The sequence below is a fragment of the Cenococcum geophilum genome (genome assembly GCF_001692895.1).
Source record: "Cenococcum geophilum 1.58 unplaced genomic scaffold K441scaffold_77, whole genome shotgun sequence".
Taxonomy (NCBI): domain Eukaryota; kingdom Fungi; phylum Ascomycota; class Dothideomycetes; order Gloniales; family Gloniaceae; genus Cenococcum; species Cenococcum geophilum.
In genome coordinates, this window is record NW_027137635.1 from 290,062 (window position 1) to 308,247 (window position 18,186).

General features: G+C 48.4%; 7 protein-coding genes across 7 annotated transcripts; 3 read left to right on the top strand and 4 right to left on the bottom strand.

Moving 5' to 3' along the window:
- Positions 1-22: 22 nt before the first annotated feature.
- K441DRAFT_669864 (RNA polymerase Rpb6) lies at positions 23-1,086 on the bottom strand (the record flags this gene model as incomplete). The annotated part of the gene is made up of 4 exons (XM_067650190.1): positions 23-381; positions 436-555; positions 636-935; positions 1,036-1,086. Coding segments are annotated over 4 exons (505 nt in total), but the record flags the coding sequence as incomplete, so codon positions are not given.
- Positions 1,087-1,313: 227 nt separating this feature from the next.
- K441DRAFT_647509 (uncharacterized protein) lies at positions 1,314-3,486 on the top strand. Its single transcript, XM_067646861.1, has 2 exons — positions 1,314-1,447; positions 1,506-3,486. Exons 1-2 carry the CDS (start codon positions 1,372-1,374, stop codon positions 3,167-3,169), a joined length of 1,740 nt encoding a protein of 579 aa, XP_067497442.1. The 5' UTR covers positions 1,314-1,371; the 3' UTR covers positions 3,170-3,486.
- A 1,642-nt stretch (positions 3,487-5,128) lies between these two features.
- K441DRAFT_669866 (uncharacterized protein) lies at positions 5,129-5,318 on the top strand (the record flags this gene model as incomplete). Its single annotated transcript, XM_067650191.1, has 1 exon — positions 5,129-5,318. The coding sequence occupies one exon, from the start codon at positions 5,132-5,134 to the stop codon at positions 5,312-5,314; it is 183 nt and encodes a 60-aa protein (XP_067497443.1). The 3' UTR covers positions 5,315-5,318.
- Positions 5,319-7,403: 2,085 nt separating this feature from the next.
- Positions 7,404-7,888, bottom strand: K441DRAFT_331980 (uncharacterized protein). Its single transcript, XM_067641224.1, has one exon. It carries the CDS (start codon positions 7,793-7,795, stop codon positions 7,535-7,537), a length of 261 nt encoding a protein of 86 aa, XP_067497444.1. The 5' UTR covers positions 7,796-7,888; the 3' UTR covers positions 7,404-7,534.
- Positions 7,889-7,982: 94 nt separating this feature from the next.
- On the bottom strand, positions 7,983-10,944 carry K441DRAFT_622030 (uncharacterized protein; the record flags this gene model as incomplete). Its single annotated transcript, XM_067645993.1, has 3 exons — positions 9,908-10,944; positions 9,353-9,820; positions 7,983-9,304 (listed from the first exon to the last, which is right to left on the bottom strand). Exons 1-3 carry the CDS (start codon positions 10,647-10,649, stop codon positions 7,983-7,985), a joined length of 2,532 nt encoding a protein of 843 aa, XP_067497445.1. The 5' UTR covers positions 10,650-10,944.
- Positions 10,945-11,548: 604 nt separating this feature from the next.
- Positions 11,549-14,116, bottom strand: K441DRAFT_331977 (uncharacterized protein). Its single transcript, XM_067641223.1, has 5 exons — positions 13,922-14,116; positions 13,481-13,855; positions 13,340-13,414; positions 12,208-13,269; positions 11,549-12,158 (listed from the first exon to the last, which is right to left on the bottom strand). Exons 2-5 carry the CDS (start codon positions 13,736-13,738, stop codon positions 11,877-11,879), a joined length of 1,677 nt encoding a protein of 558 aa, XP_067497446.1. The 5' UTR covers positions 13,739-13,855; positions 13,922-14,116; the 3' UTR covers positions 11,549-11,876.
- Positions 14,117-15,663: 1,547 nt separating this feature from the next.
- On the top strand, positions 15,664-17,865 carry K441DRAFT_622037 (uncharacterized protein). Its single transcript, XM_067645994.1, has 5 exons — positions 15,664-16,459; positions 16,551-16,648; positions 16,707-16,763; positions 16,826-17,429; positions 17,490-17,865. The coding sequence occupies exons 1-5, from the start codon at positions 15,902-15,904 to the stop codon at positions 17,649-17,651; spliced, it is 1,479 nt and encodes a 492-aa protein (XP_067497447.1). The 5' UTR covers positions 15,664-15,901; the 3' UTR covers positions 17,652-17,865.
- Positions 17,866-18,186: the final 321 nt, after the last annotated feature.

Consider the following 18,186-nt stretch of genomic DNA (forward strand, 5'->3'; position numbering starts at 1 on the left):
AACTGGGAGTTGTGACGAAGCTTTTGTTCCCGACTGATGTTTCATGCGGGGCAATTCTGAAATTCTACCACCCCCACCTTGGGCTATATTATTGACGAAAAGAGCAATAAATTCCGAGGCGACCCCAGAAAATCCTTAACTTCCTGACGTGCTAAGGGTAGCTAGAACGCGATATACATGTCACTGAACTGTAGAATTAGTTCCTAAAAAACAAAAAGGAAACGAAATGAAAAGACCGGATGAAGAATTGTTTAATTTGCCACCTAAACTCCTGTCGCCTACCCAAACCCTCATTCGCCACCTCTTCAAACTCCATCGATGCAAACAGACGGTCCACGAATCGAATATCATAGCAGTTCCTCACACGTCCAATCCTCATACCTGTCACATGTATCAGCTCGTGATTCCTTTTTCGGAGTAGTTGGTAAAACCAACCATCCATCTGGAAGATATCTCCGCACCACCAGCGGGATTTTCTTCTCTCTTAATTCCTTAATAGCAATCTGGAGAGGGTCGGTCATTCCTTCTACATCAATTAATACTGGAGCATTTCCGCTGTGAACTTTTGTCAGCAATAGTTCAATAATTCAATGAGGCGCATCTCCCAATTCGCGTTCCAGCTAGGAAAACCCCACCTGATTTGCAATGCGCGAGTGCCTAAGACTCGGGCTCTTTCATACTTTGTCATGTATGGGGTGGTTGTGCGCTTCTCGTTGGGCACCCTCTTCTCTTTCATGTTCTTTACTGTATTTTTCTGCTCAGTTTTGGCGGCAGCTGCAGCGCTTGGATCGCCTCCAACGACAACATTATTAGGTCCGTTTTGGTCGTGCTCTACACCATCGGGGTCTTCCCCTCCACCGACGTCTTCCTTATGATCGTCGTCTTCATAGATGTCGGGCTCCGCATTCTCGTCGTCAAAATCGTCTAGTACTTCTCTACACAAGAACGACATATGTTAGAATTTTATTTAGAACCAAGGTGACTTGAGACAGCTCTTCTTGTATAGAAAGGGCAATCGAGATATCCTCGACATACTCATAACCGCCAACATCTCCGTCATCGTCTCCACCCCCATAGTCAGACATGATGCAAATGTGAAACTGGTCTTTGGCGTAGGTACTACTTCGACCTTCTTATCGTAGAGTTGGGCGTAAAGGCGCAAAGATGAATGGAATCTCGAACCTTAGCCTACTTCAAAAAAAGCCATCGGAGTTTGTGGTTTCGCCGACGACCCGAGAAACGCCAAGATTTCGCGTCAACGAAATAATTTCGAACTCAAGCAAAGACTACTATTTTTACTCTCTCAACTGTGAAAGATATTACCTACTACCCCTCCATACCTCACACGATCTAAATAATTACGATAATAAAATGACTTCTCAATTAGCCCGAAAGCGGAGAATTGGGGATGGCGACCCTAAGGCCACTTGCAAGAGATCTCGTCCAGGTCAGTAGCTTCTCAAGGCATGAATGAATCTCGACTGAGTAAATCATACACAACTCAGAGGCCATTGGTGATATCACGGACTCTGAGTACCCAAATGAATCGGATTCCGAATTTAATGAAGAACATCCTACTCCACGTACTCCACTCACATCCACAACCTCCCGAGCGAGCAGCGAAGCCAACCGCTTAAACTGCTACCACTGTCCATACGACAACTGTGGCAGATCATTCAATCGCCCTTGTCGCCTGGCCGAACATATTCGAACTCACACAAACGAACGCCCTTTCGTGTGTTCCCAAGATGGCTGCACCAAGTCCTTCCGCCGCGATGCACACCTAAAGCGACATATCACCTCCGCCCACTCTGGAGACCGCAAATATGCTTGTGACTGGAATGGCTGTGAAAAAAAATTTGCCACTGGAAGTAGGCTCCGTCGACATCTAGAAGCACATAAAGAGAAGGAGCAATTCCGCTGCACCGACTACCCGCCTTGTAACGATATTTTCAGGAAGCACTCCACACTTCAAATGCACATAAAATCCACGCACCTAAATCAAAAACCCTTCCCATGCCACCTCATTGATGAGACAACGGGCGAACCCTGCGCTCATGGTTACGGGACACTTGGCAGCCTCAACGCTCACATCGGCAGGGTTCACGGAGGCACGCGCTACTCTTGTACTATATGCGTTCCTTCAGAAGAAACCACTAAACTTGGAAATGGAGTCACGTCTTCGTCTGCTGATACTGTAGGTTTCCCTACATACGCAGCACTCCAAGCCCATATCGCCGCCGTCCACCCTCCAACTTGCACCCACTGCGGTCTCACCTGCGCCTCGAATAATAGTCTCAGACAACATATCGAGATCGCGCATATCATTCCAATTGATGAGCGCCGCAATTTCCCATGCACATATCCGGGCTGCGACCGTGCTTTTACAAAAAGGGGAAACTTGGATGTGCATGTCCAGGCTGTCCATAACAAGGTCAAGCGTTTTGTGTGTGGCGAATTTGATGTCAGTAAATCAAAAATTCTGGAGGTGACTGGCTGGAATGGAGGAGGCGCTTGTGCGCATGGCTTTTGCACAAAGGCAAATCTGGAGGAACATATCCGGACCCAACATCTTGGACTTGAGGGAACACAGAAGACCAAAAGGAAAGCAAAGTCGACAACTGCGCCTCGAACTGCGAGGAAGAGCCGTGCATCAACTTTAGGGAGATTGACAGGCGTTGGGTACGAGGAGAGTGGAAGAGACATCACTTGTTTAATGCCAGGATGCGCGCACCGTTTCATGCGCGATTACGATCTAGAAGTTCACCTGAAGACAACGCACTGGCTGCCGGAGGAAGAGATCAAAGAGATAATAGCGGAGAGGGATGCCTTACAAGGAGGGCCTTTCTGGATCGGAGGAGAAGATCATTACGAGGACCAGTATAGTGAAGGCCAGAGGCAGCACGGATTCCAGGAACCGTATGGATACGAGGTGGATTTGGAAGAGCAAGAGGCAAATAGGATTCTAGACCACGAGATGGGTATCACCAGCATGGATAGTATGGAGATACGCAGCGGTATTACTTGGAGCTCACAACAAATTACTCCAAGCCAGGACCAAGATCACGGAATCGGGAGGTTTGAAGTTGGGGCTGTTGAAACGCATGGTAACGGGATGATGGGTGCAGCGATCGACTACTTGCAGCATGACAGGCATATGGCCGCTTAGGTTGTTGAATCATGGTCACGGAGTATTCTGCTACGTACCTCAATTTCGGCACGTATTTTGGTTGTTTGAAAGGAGCATACTTTAGAATTTTTGACGACTGCCTACGAGCGCAGCGGCAGAGATATCCAAAAAGGCTTTATTTAGATAGATTGGCAGCTTTACCAGTCTTGAAGGACTTTCAGCGCGTATTGTAGGGGAAGAACTGGCAGCGCTCCCGAATACTGCCCGAAGTTTGTCCGAAGACTCCAAATCTTTCTGTTCTACTCGCGTATATAGCAACTTTGGCCACTAGCAGAATGTTTGATCATTCACATCCGAAATTTTCAGGATTGCTTTCACTAGCATGTCAGTGGAACCACAAGGTGATCTCTAAAAGATATTACCCCTATTTGCTTAGCCTCAAGCACGTCTCAACATAGCCACGTTCGTCAGCCTCAATCCATTAAACAGCTGCCACTTCAATGATAGTATCTTGGTATATAGCAGCTCATGAGGCTGGTTCTGCCATCGAGCCTGCGTATATATTCACCATGCTGAACCACTTTCAATTTCAGTCATTCTTTCTCGGACAGGATCCGAAAAGTAACTCTTGGCAGTAACTTTACTGTGCGAATCTTTTCCAAGTTAAGCGGAAACTTGGGCGGTGAGGTAGCCGAGACACTACTCGAGCACCTATTTTACTAATACCCCCCACTCCGGCATGCCCCATAGGCCGCCGCACGGTTAAACGGAGGTGCACGTACTTTTGTCACCGCCAAGATCAACGTCATGTCAATCAACACCCAAGCTCTACACCAAGATTTTCCTACCTTAGTTACTCCTGCTGCCGCGCCTCAGAGAAACTCAGTCAGTTAAATGGCAGGCTTATAAGAAGCTAAGAAATAAGAACGCAATTACAGTAATGCAGGCAGCTATTTAATTAATCCCTCCTAAACATTTGCTTAAACCGGAAGCTAGTAAGCACTATAATACTCGAGACTTAGAACAGGACAGGAACAAGTTGCCGTAGTGGATTCGGGTCTATCAGATAAATAACCTCCCCCTTCCTCGGCCCCTCTCCCGACAGCACAGATAATATGGCATTTTTTAGTCCTACTACAAAGCCCAAGAGACCTTATCTGCCTCCTGCAAGGCCCGAGAGACCTCTGATATAGTGTCCTTGATAGGAAGTTCCTCAACCTAAATCTTATAATTAAATATTTCTACGTACAACACCATGCCAAGGATCATGATGTGATTGCTCAGATATAGCTTTGCTATAATGCAATGGCTTTACGCCAATTAATTGATCTACGGCTCTAAAATCTAGATCTACAACACTAAAAATAAGCTCCAAGCAACTGGTTTTACACCGGCAGAATGAAACTTGGCAAAAGATTCGGACAGTAAAGTTACTGCCAAGAGTTACTCTCCGGATCCGCTCCGATTCTTTCTCGTTGCATCAGTTGAACTTTTTGACACTAAGCTTTCCTAATATCATTCATCCTCTTCGAGAGTGACTCTTTACACAATCACACAATCCACGCGCCTTTACTTAGCGCCTCCTTGAACTCCAACCTTTTCTGTTCTACCTCGCCTCACCAAAAACATATCCTGGCACCATGGGCTGCACTTCCTCCAAAGAGAAAGCGAGCCTGCCTCCAAAACCGACGCCCCAACCAGACCATACCAACAAATCCAACTCTACCAAGAATCTGGTCCCCACATCCAGTACCCGGTCTAAAAACTCCAAGGGTAAATCAAGCAAGTCAGATGTCGTTGCTGAAACAAGCTTGTGTGACACGAACGACGAAATATGGCGCAGCCAACGGCACGCAACGCCTAGTCTAACTTTTACATCCATTGACCAGAATCCTAGCGCCCAACCAAATCCTAGTCCGAGCCCAGATTGTGCGGCGCCGTATGCGGGCCATAAGCACAGTCACGAGCATCAGGGGGCTAACATCACCACGTATGGAAGCCATGNCAGCAGTTACGGTGGACTTGTCAACCACAGTGGGCATTATGAAAGTTCCTCAAGCGGAGCTTACCACTCTAATGGCTATAGTCATTCAGGTGGTTATTCTGGAGGTGACAGTGGGGGTTACTCGGGCGGCTGTAGTGACAGTTGAGGTGGAGGAGGCGGATGTTGAGAGATGGAAATAATGAGGTAGTATTTCTTGCCCTAGAGCCACTCTAACTTCTTGGTGTTCTACCACGGGTCTTGAATGTGTACTGGTACTAACACCTGTTCACACTTCCTTAGCACAATATAAATTACCAGTCACCGACATTCTCCAAGTATATATAGAAGAATACCTTCTGCAGACCTTCGATACTCTAAGTACGTTATAGAGACATCTAAAAAATGTATCAAAGCCATGAGCTGTTCTCAGAACCCATCGTTATAGAAATCATGCCGAGTAAGGCGTGTCAAAAATGAGTATTGCTGAAAAGGACTATGCTGAGCAGCATGAACGCCCTCGGCAGACATTGTGGGAAGCTGAGCAGTAGACGTTTTTTAATTTAATTAGTTCAATTCAATTGTCACCTAGGAGCATGCAACTTTCTCACGAGTCAACTTTTGGAGAACTCGGTTTGATTTCAATGCTAATCAGTCCAACAATCTTTGTCCATCCGTACTACGATCCATGCCTGTTAACTAGGAATGAGTCTCGGAACAATTTTAAATCTAGCATCAGGAACGGGAAGACGGACCACCCCCGGGACAACCCTTGTGACAATATATCGTCGCACTCTAATATCGTTGTACATAATCTCTCTAGGATGATACCAGACTTTACAAGTGTGCGCAATAAGTCAAAATACAGTCTTAATCTATAACGAATCGCTATCTGTTTCCGCCGAAATACCAAAAATATTATCTGTGCAACTAGCCCCTCTAGCAATACAGAGCGTAAGGAGTACTCCAGCCACACAGATACCTTGTATGTCCAACTTGCGTGCCACTTCGATGATCGTTGTAGAAGTCGTGAGCTTCGGCAAGAAATGGCTAACATATGAATAGGAAGAAACTCACGAACCGCAACAATACTTTCGCCTTCAGTTGACCATCACCTCCGGCAGTCTATGCAAATCATACTAGTGTCTGTGAGTTATGCAATAGGGGCTGGGATGCTTGGATATACTGGAATGTTGTGGAAGAAAGAGAAGGCGCCATTTTACTTCGTTGTTGTGCTCGCCGTTGCCTTCGGAGGGCCATTCGAGCCGCTTTACGATGAGGCAACAATGCTGTACTTCTACTCGCCAGGCATTTGGTCCTTGTTCTCGTCTTTCGATATCCCGCAGCCGATTTGGGTGTATAGTAGCTACGTGACACTATACGCCCCCATAACAGTGCCCTTAGTTTGTGCCATACCAAAAGGCCTCTTTCGACTTGACCTCTTCAAGTGGGCTAGACTAGAACTGCTCACTTCATGTGCCTTTGAGATGGTTGGAATCAATGGTGGTGCTTACGAGTGCTGGGAGCCGCACGTATTCCGGGTCTTCAACTCCCTCTCTGCATGGGGATCCGCGAAGCAACGTAGGTTATCTGCTTCAGTGTCGCTGCGGCCCATTTACAGACACGAGCGGTGGGAGTTAAACGGTCATTTGGTCTCTTCGTACTCTTCCCGGCTACCTTCCTTCTCACGAATCCTGGTGCCGGCGCACCGAATGATAATTACGCTTCATGCAACCAATCCTACTCCCGCTCTGGTTACGGCCGGGCCGCTTGTGACAATTAGATTTGCGTTAAGTCTCATTTGGGGTACATCTATCTTCTCCCATTCGATGGTCAGATTGCACTTTCTGACAATGATACGCCATACAAACCTAAATGGAACTACACATAACAACGATCTCGAAAACGGTATTTTTTTGGCGTAATGCTCTTAGGCCCAGAAAGTACAAAGGTATACGCGAAACGAGCTCCTTTTTGAGTGTAAGTTGGGTTGGTTTTATCATCGCGTTTGGCACAATAGGATAGAAATTATTAAAATACAATACGTATAAATAGAGTTTCTGGGTATGATGCGTTCGGTGATCGCCACGTACCAATATGAATATAAAATGGGCGTCCGAGAGCCTTTAGCATAAGGAAATTTATATTAATTTCTCAGCTTGCCACATCCAATTCAAAGGGTCGTAACTCCCTATTATCGCCGGGAAAAAGGGAGGAAGAGGAGTTTATAGTCTGGCAAGGTCTTAGAAGAACTCACAATTTTTTCAGCTCTCAAGTTCAAAACTACATAATGGGTCAATTGCCCTAGGGTATCTTCTGTCCATTCTAGAGCCTTAAATACTTGAATGCTTGTTTAGAGACGCTAGAAGAAGTCGACGAATTGTATGCAAACTTAGTCGGGACTAGGGACAAAATAGAAACATCTATTTTATGTACGTGGGGTTTAGGACATCGACTAATGGGCAGTGCAGCGCTATGCTAATGGAATGGGAGAGCACAGCAAGGTGGATGGGCCGGCGTATCAAGACAAGGAGTAAGAGATCTGGGTGGGAGATGAGAGTAAAGGTTACATGAGGGAAGATAGCTGATGTGCTGGTGAGAGGTTGAGAAAGGAGAAAGATAAAGTAGGTGAGAAGAAGGCCCCAGAACGCCATTCCACGAGAACGTATCCATGATACGTGCATCGCCTCTCCTCCATCGACCAGCCATGCAATTAATTCCTCGTATCATATCAGTGTTTATGCGCTTGGTCAGTTTCTTCATCCGATTCCAGAACTAGTAGCAGGTCATGTGCCTGACTGCTCGTGCTCGAATTTGTGGTCTCATCCAAGCTCAGCCTGCAACTCCCTCTCCTTCGTGAATAACGTCTACTCACTCCCCACTCCCAACAAACCAACCCCAAATCCCTCCCTCTTGCAGTCCTGTCTCAACTCCACAGGCCCGAACCACCGCCACTACCACTGCACCCAGCACGCTCATACCCCCTAAAACTTTGAATACCACAAAACCTCTTCTTCTTACCTCATCACTCAAATCACATAAGCCAAGCGGATCCCTCGAATCTACTCTCCCCGCTCTTACGTATCTTTGGCCCGAATTTGTTGCACTTTTGGCATTTCCGTGTCTAACCACCGCCCAATCCGCCCTTCCAGAAGGGGGAGAGGAAGATGGAACAATACTTCCACCTCTTACTTCCTCGCCCACACGCTCTAATAACCATTTTGCCCTGTCTCCCCTCTGGACCTCTTCAAATCTTTCCCTTTCGTTCCGTAGACTCCGCTGCAGATCAGTTGCCCATTTAGCCAAACGCATCTGTGCTAGACGTTCTTCGCGCTGAGTATGATCTCTTAAACGCGCTAACGTGAAATCCGAAGGGCCTTCAAGGCCTTCGAGTGCGGTATGCGAAAGTGAAGGAGAAGAGCCCGGGAATGGCGATTGAAAATTGGAGTTGGAATTGGGGTGAGAAAGGTAGAACGGAGAATGAGGATGAGGTACGAGAACGCCTGAGGGAGAAGGTGAGGAGAGTATTGAGGAGGTGGAAGAGGTAGGGGCGGTTGTAAGGCGGCTGAAAGGATCTTGAAGACCGCTCTTGGCACTGAAGCCCGCTGTATTCAGGCCTAGTGAAGAACTGCGCGAGTTTAGGCCCCTCTGTTGGACGTGCCCGTGCATAGTCATTGAGTCTCCCGGAAACTTAGTCTTATTTCGCCAGGCTAAGAATTTTTTCGCCGCTGAGTATCTTAGCCACGCAATGGCGTCCGGATCAAAGACCTGGGCTATAAGGACAGCGAGTTCAGACGGTACAAGCGGTTGAATGTAATCGGGAGACATGAGAAGGGATGCGTCCATTGTTTCGCTATCCGACCCGGGAGTAGAAGAGATAACATACGGAGGCGTTGGGGCTCGGAAGTAACCTTGATTTTGTGAAGATTCCGAAGTTTCGTTCATATTAAGATCGGGCGAGGAGTTTGGAGGGGAGATCGAGAGCCCTTGGACAGCAAGTAACGCATCATCTAGAGCTTTACCGAAAAAGAAAGGCTTTACAGAGGAAGATTGGAGACGAGCGAGCACGGAGGTCTTAATCGAGACAATTTGAGAAGGCGTAAGCGTGTCAGCTTTCGAAATGAGGGGGATGACATTCGTTAGAGAGGAAAGGCGTCGCATATATTCTACATCTTTGGAGATGTCGTGGTCTGCTCTGACGTCAGTCAATATACTAGATGCGAGATTTTTCTTACACCTACTAGGTGATAAAAGGTAGAAAACAACATCGACCTGCACCCCGCCATTTCCACTTAGGACACTGAGCAGGTCGCCATCACTAACAGTATCTATCGAAGCATTTCGGTGAAGCAAGGACTCAATGTACTCTATTACTGGATCCATATCTTCTACGCACGAAGTACTTTTGCCGTATCCTGGGGTATCGATGAAACACAAATTCCGCTCGAGAACTGTGTCCCCTCCGCTCTTTCGTCTCCGGAGGGTTCGATTTTCCTCCATATCTGCCCACCAAAAGGGATATGCTCTTGTACTCGCATGAACTTCTGTTATTCTTGTTGTGCCTCTGACCTCCGGTTTCTTCCTTCGGGACTTCGATTTTGGGGGAGGAGAGGATTGTAGCACTGATTGGGTTGGGGATAATGGATCGACATGAACGATATCTTCACACAATTGAACGATAGAGCGGATGAGGGAGGTTTTGCCGACACCTTGCGGGCACCATAGTTAGCACATGCGGGTCAGTTTTGAGGGCACAAATATCACGATTGACTGTTGTAGGAGACTTAGAGACTTACCGGCTTCACCCGCAATCAGTACCTTCAACCTCCCCATGTTCTTACCCTTCGCAGTGAATGGCCTTCGACTAGGCATCTGTATACTCGGCATAACCAGCTGAGGGAAGCTACCCGAATCCTCGATCTGTGTGTCTTCTTCCTCCTCTTCGCCGCTGGATGCGATGGCTTGACTGGCAGCTTCATCGAGCCCAGACTCTTCATCCGACAGGCGGAATGACTTCAGGGATACTGACTTCGGTGTACTAGGAACTACAGAACCCGGAACTGGTGAATCGGCATTCAGCGGTGTTATTGGGGTGGAGAATGTCTGCTGGGAAGTTTGCTGAACGTGGTGTTTCTTGGGCGATGTGTCTCTCGAACCCAGACAGTCAGGTTTCATATCCTGTACCTTATCCGAACTCTTCGAAGCAGGCCTAGGACTTGTTTCGCCATCCTTCCGATTCAACCCCGATGTACCTTCCTTGCAAGCATCCTCTTGTGTGTCATTTCCATCCCCAAAAGCCGTTTCCAGGGCATCTGCTAAGCTTTGGACGCCATATGTGCTATCCCTCTGCTTGCTTGTCGAGCTAGAACTTGTAGACTCTGCGAGAGATTGCTCCATCTCCTCCTCGCTACGCAGGAAAAAAGTGGTGGGTACGGTATGGGCTGCAGAGACGTGAGCTGCGGAATGCTCGGCGACGCTGGACTTGCGGGATCTCGCTTTGACGGGAGGAAGGGCGTCGCCGCCCACTGCTGGCCTCATATTTGCGGCAAGAGGGTTAGAAGGCACAGCTTTGGCAATACTAGGTGAGTGGGTGCTCCTCAGGCTCGCAATGGCCAGCTGGATAACGGGGTACTCCGACGATGATGGTGCGATTGGAGTGCACCCCTCCAAGGCCAAACGAGGGCGGGGCGGCCACGTCTGAGTGGTTTGTTGGGATCAGCAGAGATAAAGAAAGAGAATGAGCAAAACCAAGAGCAAAGCGGGAGAAGGGGGGAGAATTTGCTCTGAATGTACAGTGTGGGAAAGCGGATCTAGGTGACGGAGAGGTATCAAATGGCGGGCCCAAGTGTGAAAGGCTGCATGATGATGGTTGGTCACCTGCAGGCTGCCTAATCAGGAAGCGGCTGGAGGGGACAACTCAGGGCCAGCACCTCCCTTCCTGAAGACGGCCTAAGTATCCCAAAAACCTCCCACCTCGACCAACGCCTAGTCGGGCCAGCGAGATATTTCGGATTTGAACAGCGAACGTATGACATTGTAGAAATGCATTTTCTGCAGCGTCTATTATACACAGAAGCATCTAAATTACAGCACCGCTTGTCCGTCCCCATCCCGCAGCTTCCCAACTTCCTCCACCAGCCTGCTTATTCGTCTCCTCCAAATAAATATTGCCATAGAAATTTCCAGAGCAAACATGACAGAAGAAAAGACTCCTGCCTGCGTTCGCCGCACCCGAAAAAGACAAGAACACCCGATTCTTTTCTTCAACCGTCCGTGTTATGCCATACCACCATATATTGCAGATCGCGACCCTATCAAACTACATCCACGTTCCTACCTAGGCGGGGAATCACCCGGATAGCCAACCACATGAATGCGAAAGACTAATAAAAGAGAGAAAAGGCACAAGAAGAAGATATCCTCAGAGGCGAAGCCTTGACGGCAGGTAGATGAGGAAAAGGTATAAAAAGAAGATGCAAATGAGAACTCGCTATGCTAAGGGTAAGAAGGTTATCGGTGCTGCAAACTAGGTAGTGAGCAAACAGCCAAACTTTTTGTCGAAAGGTAATCGGCAACTTTTAGACAGGGCAGCGTGAAGAGAGGAACCAGTATAGAATACAAACAAATGAAGCCGTAATTCGTAATTGCCGCGAAACCACAGAACTTCTGGGGGAGGTGATGTTATGTCCGCAATGCGCTTGAGGCTTGGTAGGAGAGGCAAGGGATGTTAAGTATTACTAGTGGTTCGCAAGGGGATGTTCCTCTTCATGCGGCCTGGGGGCCTCCACGGGCGCGAGGAGTGACATTTCCGCCTCTACCACGGGGGACGAAGCCACCACGTCCTCCTTCGTTCTTAAAGCCGCCACGTCCTGGGCCACCCGGGCGATCTTGTCCACGGCCACGCATTCCTCCGCGCTGGAATGGGAATTGATTCGAACGCAATCGACGCTCTTCAACGTAGATATTGTCATCACCAACCTTGTGGGGGTTTGCGTTAACAGCTGCCTGGAAAGCTGCAGGAGTAGCGAAGTCGACAAAAGCGCAGTTCTGGACGTGCGGTTAGCAAAGGTTACAGATGATATATATACGAATATACCTTCTGACGGCTGACATCGAAGTAAGCAATCTCCCCATGCTTAGCGAGAGCTGCCTTCAACGCATCCGCATCAACACTATCATAAACGTTCTTAATGTATGCTCGCATGTTTTGTACCTCTCCAGCAGGGGTCTGGTTTTGAGACCGGGATTGGCGCTGCTTGTGCTCGTGGCCAGCGGTTTGCCATCCAGTCGAATCACCCTGGCTGTTGGCTGGTGAAGGCTCGCGGGTAGAAGAAGAGGCTGCGGGAGCAGGTGGTGCAAAAGATTGTGTCTGAGCAGCCGGAGAAACTTTCGGCTGAGCGGGGGTAGAAGCGGTGGTAGGAGCAGGAACAGCAGGAGTAGCAACGCGGTTAGCAGACGCGGCGAGACTTGCCCATGTGCGTGGAGCGGCGGGCTTTGGCGGTGCGGGTGTAGTTGCGGTAGGCGTTGCGGCAGGCTTTGGAGCCATAACAGGTGGGGTTGGCGCAGCATCCTTAGGCTTCTCAACTTCAGCAGGCTCTTCAACAACAGGCTCGTCGGCTTCCTTGCTCGGAGTCTCCTCAGTCATAGAGACGGCAGCAGCTGGTGCCTCGTCCACATCGGCTACCTCAGCGGCCTCGGACACTGGAGTGCCATTGACTTCGGCAGGAGGCGGCGAAGCCTCACGAGCAGTCGACTCGTCCTGCCGAGCGACTTCTTCCAACTTATGGTCAACTTCGGCAATATCCTCCTCAGTAGGGATTTCAGAGCTGTCCTTAAGGATTTCGCCTTCAGGTTCATCAGAAGTTGTGGCAGGCTCTTGGACACCAGCTGGGACTGTAGACGGATCCTGCTGCAGTTGCTCCTCCTCTAGTTCTGGTTCGTCCGCAATGTAGCGGAAGATATCGTTCAGGACGAAGTATCCGTTAGTTTGCTCTGCAAGAACGAACGTCTGCACAAATTTCTTGTGAGGTTCTCCCTTATTCGAGATCTCGCCAATGACTTGAATAACAATATTCTGGTCAGAGCCCTGAGAATCGACATTGGTCACGCGGACCTTGCAGTCATGGAAATCAAGCTCCTTAATGCGGTCGTTGATAGCCTAAAGGACCAATTTACTTATTAGCGCTTGGACCTTGTTTGTCACCCAAACCGTCTGCTCGTGAACATACCCGCTGACCGATGCACACTGTGAGTTTCTCCTCCTCAAGCCCAGAGACAAACTGCGAGCGCTTGTTGTAGAAAAGCTAGCGAAAATATTAGTAGTTACTCTATGAGCTGTACGCAGCTACTAGCGGAGATGGAATTCTTACATAGAGTTTCTCGGGGCTCCGGCTAAGAGTAGTGTAATACTGCTCGACAAAGTACCAGCCAACCTCATCCTTGGGGATTTCGGGGGCTCCACCATTCCCGCTAGCCGCATGACTGGAAGTATTTGATGGGGCTGCACCGTAGCTGGCGCTATTGGCATTGGCAGCGTTGTAGTTGCTATCCATGCTGCCATATGTCTGCGCTTGGTGAGGTGCATAGTTACCATTAACAGGCATAGAGGGCTGTTCGGGCGTTGCCATCTTGACGGTTTTGATGAGGAGAAGATATTAGGTAGATGGATTTAAACGAAATGACCGGCGATAGGGTATACGAAGGTAAGGCGCGCTGAGAAGAAGCTCTATAATGGCTGAAGCTCTCTAGAGTGGATACAGAAAATGTTAGCTGGGTAAGATGGAATTGCTGGGTTGTGGACGGATACATACTGGTAGAATTCGTAGGGGAGGCGATGAAGTTCGGTCTTCGGCGAGAGACGACAGGTTTCGGGGGAGTGTAAGAGCCAGACAGGGGAAATACGCGACAAGAATGGGTAGCAGAGGAAATAAAGCTCCCTAACGAAGAGGAGGAGGTCAAGATGTAGAGTATGGTTCTGGGTGTGCGAGAGACTGAGAAGCGGCTCGTGAGGAAAGAATATTCGAGGAGTTTGGGGCTGGTCGGTGCTCGTTTCTCACTAGGGCGGGCCCATTCAGGCCGGGTAGGCAGAAATCGACTTCGCGCCAACGCTCCCGTCCTGCTCGCCATCACCATCTTCTTCTAAACCAATATTGAACGGAAACTTATATGGAACTAGCTCCCTCTTCAAATCTCTTCAAGCACTAAGCCTGTTGATTAAAATGTCGCTTGAATGGTGTGCGCAGGAGCTTCTCATCAAATCCCGAAAAGGTCCCATTGGACAGATCTGAATTAGATTAAGTAGTGACAAGTTCGAACGATATTTAGCCACATAGATAGGAAAATTGGAATAAGCAAAAGTTACCCGTCTAGAATCCTTCGTTGACTATTTTCTTTGATTCTTAGAGCTCTTCGGATTTGAAAATAAGCACGCGCGCTCATAAGGATCCGCTTCTTCGCTGATCTGACTTACGGACAGCGATTCTGATGGTTCGTTTGTAAGCGAACCAGGAAACAACCATATTTACGGAGAAGCTAGGCGTGATGGAATTCATGTTGATTATGTTCTCTTGCTAATAATGGGCCGTCGGATAGCACTACTTCAAATGTTATTCTGATCCTTCATATAGCGAAAATGGGAATCATGATGTATGATATACCCTTGATCGCCAAATTCTGGTGTCTTGGATTTGACGCTTGGAGATTTGAAGGGAAGGGGGCACGTGCATACTGCTCCCTATACCCCCTTGAATTCTCTGGTACCCGAGCCTAAAGTACATATATTAAGTATATATATTATAACTATTATAGTTAAGATATAGCTTATAAAACAGGATAAAAAATTATTTTTAAAACATTTGGTTACCACTAAAGCTACGATCATAAGCTCTCAGATCCTTTGTGGAGAATTCGTTGGTTATAACGAGCAGTTCGTCCGTGCACACCAACGAGATAAGATTAAGCGAATTCATCTATCCAATGCCTCGAAATTTCAAGCCCACTCCCTGCCTCTCCCTTCATCTCTGAATTCATCTCCTTCAAGGATGCCAAAGCAACTTTGGGTGGCTTTATGGGAAGTAAATTTAGTTGGAACCCAAGAACTTAACTAGTGGAGCGACCGAGAAAATGTGTGCGCACCAATGATGCACTTCTTGGGTTGTGGAATTCTAGAGTCCCAATTCGGTATTTTTGCAGACGTTTCGTATTCGGATTGCGATGAAGTATAAGGAATGCGTACTAGTGTCAAAAGGGGACGTGCATAGCCCCATATACCGGGAGCCCATGTCAGTCTTCCGCCAATTTTCCCGACATGCGTCACAGTCTAACGTGTATACAGGGATTCAGATCCTTTGAGACGCCGACGGACTCTCCAGAGCCGATGGCACCAAGGCTCTCTGCTGGACAAGCCACAGCGTTCGGACCGTGAACTTCTCTATTCGCTGGCTAGTCCGAAAACAAGGGCCTGACGGGCTTCTAGCATGAGCCGGATGCATGTCATACAATAGCAAGAGAGCCTCCATCTCCACGTCGCAATAGCCATGATCGCCTCCCCTGGCATTTATGGCAGCTGTGCCTCGCGGCTGTGTTTTTGTAGACAGTTTCCAATCTGTGAAGAAAGTTATAAGTGTGAAGGATTCTTCAGTGTAGCCCCCTCATTCATACTCACCTTTACCCTCAACTTTCTCCGGCACCGTTTACTTTCTGAACAATATCTCTTTCGGACTTTCCTAGCATAGTTCTCAACACCTGAGACATACCTTTTACAACAACTTCAACACTTCTTTGCAACAGCCATGGGACCACTCGTGAAAGGAGCAACCGCTCTGATCGGACTAGGTACTGAGGCCTATGCACATCACAAACAAAAGAAAGAGCGCAGCAAGTCTCCTGCGCTGCACTCTTCTTCTCCCATGCATAGTGAGCAGAGTGACTCGATTTATGGCGGAAATCCCGCTCCATTCCCACAAGGGACGCTCGCACCGCCCCCAGCCTACCCGGGAGGACGACAACGGAGCAATGGCTCAGGATCGAACATTTCTGATTTAAGTGCGTACGGATCAGACGGAGACGAGTGGGCTCGGGATGCAGCTCAAGAGCAGCTCCTAACCACTGAATCTAGTGGAGAGATCCGGACTGTGGACCAGCTCGTTGATGACTTCACACGACGGCACCCTCCACCACAATATTACACAGATTCGGGCAGGCTACCTTGCCCTGTCATAATTCCACAGAAGAGACCGGAAAGCAAGACTCAGGGTTTCATCCGGGCATATGCTCCAGCATTGAATGACTGCGGTATAGACCAAGCAACCTTTTTGGACTTCTTGGACAACTACACCAAATCAATCAAGGTGAGCTCTCCTATACTCCTCAAGACCGACTTCTAGTGTATGTCACGAAACTACTTATATTTGGAAGATGACTTACTGGTCTCCACAATAGGGCGGAGGATACTTCCATGCAGTCAACATTGCCATAGCTACAAGCGTAATCGCCTACACCATTGCGTCTGCTTCAATCAACCCTGCAGTCCACTTCGCGTAAGCCTAGTAACACCAACCACGTGGGATATGGATAATACTGATATTCGTGAGACAGTGCTTTTGCAGTGCACACTAGCATCGAAGGTGGTAGACGACTCCATAACACGAGCCAGTGAGCTAGACCATGACCAATGTATCCAATAACTCATACTGACCTACATTCTCACCACACAGAATTAACAAATACCTCGACCGCATGAACGAGGAGCTCTTCAAACCCCACGGCCTCTACGCTATGTTAATGACATACAAGCCAAACTCCGATGATGCAGACTTGACTGTCGATGTCAACACTAACATCCTCAAATCGGTGTACGCACGAAACGGCGGCGACCGCTCCAAATTCCGTACCGCAAGCGGCAAGACTCACGGTGATGCTGAACTTCCTGAGTCCGCGCCCCTTATCTTCCCCACCCTTGAAGCTGCCGATCCCGAACAGAAAAAGAACGCATTCAAGCGTGCTGGAGCTTTCATCCGCGATTACCAGGATCGCAAGGCGAGAGCGCAATTCGAGTACAATAACCCAAATTCGGCCTTAAATGTGGGACCAAAGCCAGAGTTTTCGAGCATATTCGCGGATCCGAACCATCCTATACACAAGGGTGGGCCATTGAATCTGCTCACGGGAGGTTACCTGAACAAGGGAAGACAAAAAATTACGGAGAAGGGAGGCAGCGGTACAGCAACAGTGCTACCTATTCGTACCAGAAGGCAGGCTGGGCGTAATGGGGGAGGTGTTGGAGGCGCTAAAAGTGGTATCAAAAGATTAATCGGAGAGGTAGGTTTATGTAAATTGAGAGCCCCTTTAGTGTGCAGACTGGCTAACAATGAATGGTAGGATGTCATCTATCTGATGGTGGTCAACATGCCCTCAGAACCTGAGCTCAAGGAGGTGGCGCAGTGGGAGGAGCAGATGAAAAAGGCGCAACACTCCCAGCAGTGGGGTCAGCAGCAGGCGCAGCAGGCGCAGCATGCGCATCAGCAGAGTGGATACATTTGATCAGAGCGGCAAGGCATGGTGGACAAATTCTTCATGATACCTTTCCATTTCTTTGCTCAGTATGATTAATATTGTCTATTGACAATTCCGCAAAAAACGCCTATCAACTTAGGTGGGTTGTTCAAATTTCAAGGTAATAGAAGACACTCTGCTTTTACCATCATCTGTAATTGTTAAGTGGGTATTATATCAGACATCTAGAGATAACCTGCCTCTTCAGAAGTCTTTGTATCTGCCGCCTGGGAACGGGAGGTGCGTGCTGGTACACTTTTGACTTATTCCATTGTGCCTTTCAGGCAAAGCGCTTAGCAATATGCGCCATTGACGCCACGCAACACGAACCCTATCTCTGATCCTCCGAAGCCACAGTCATTTTTCATGTCAAGTCAGCGGTGCCTACAGTCAATGGAAACGTCGCGCCAGCGGACGATTTAATTCCGATCGGCATGTCGATCTGGCCGTTCCGCTGATGCCCTTCTGCACGCCTTGACGCTAACCATAACTAGTGAATGGTCAGGTGGGTGGAGTATAATGC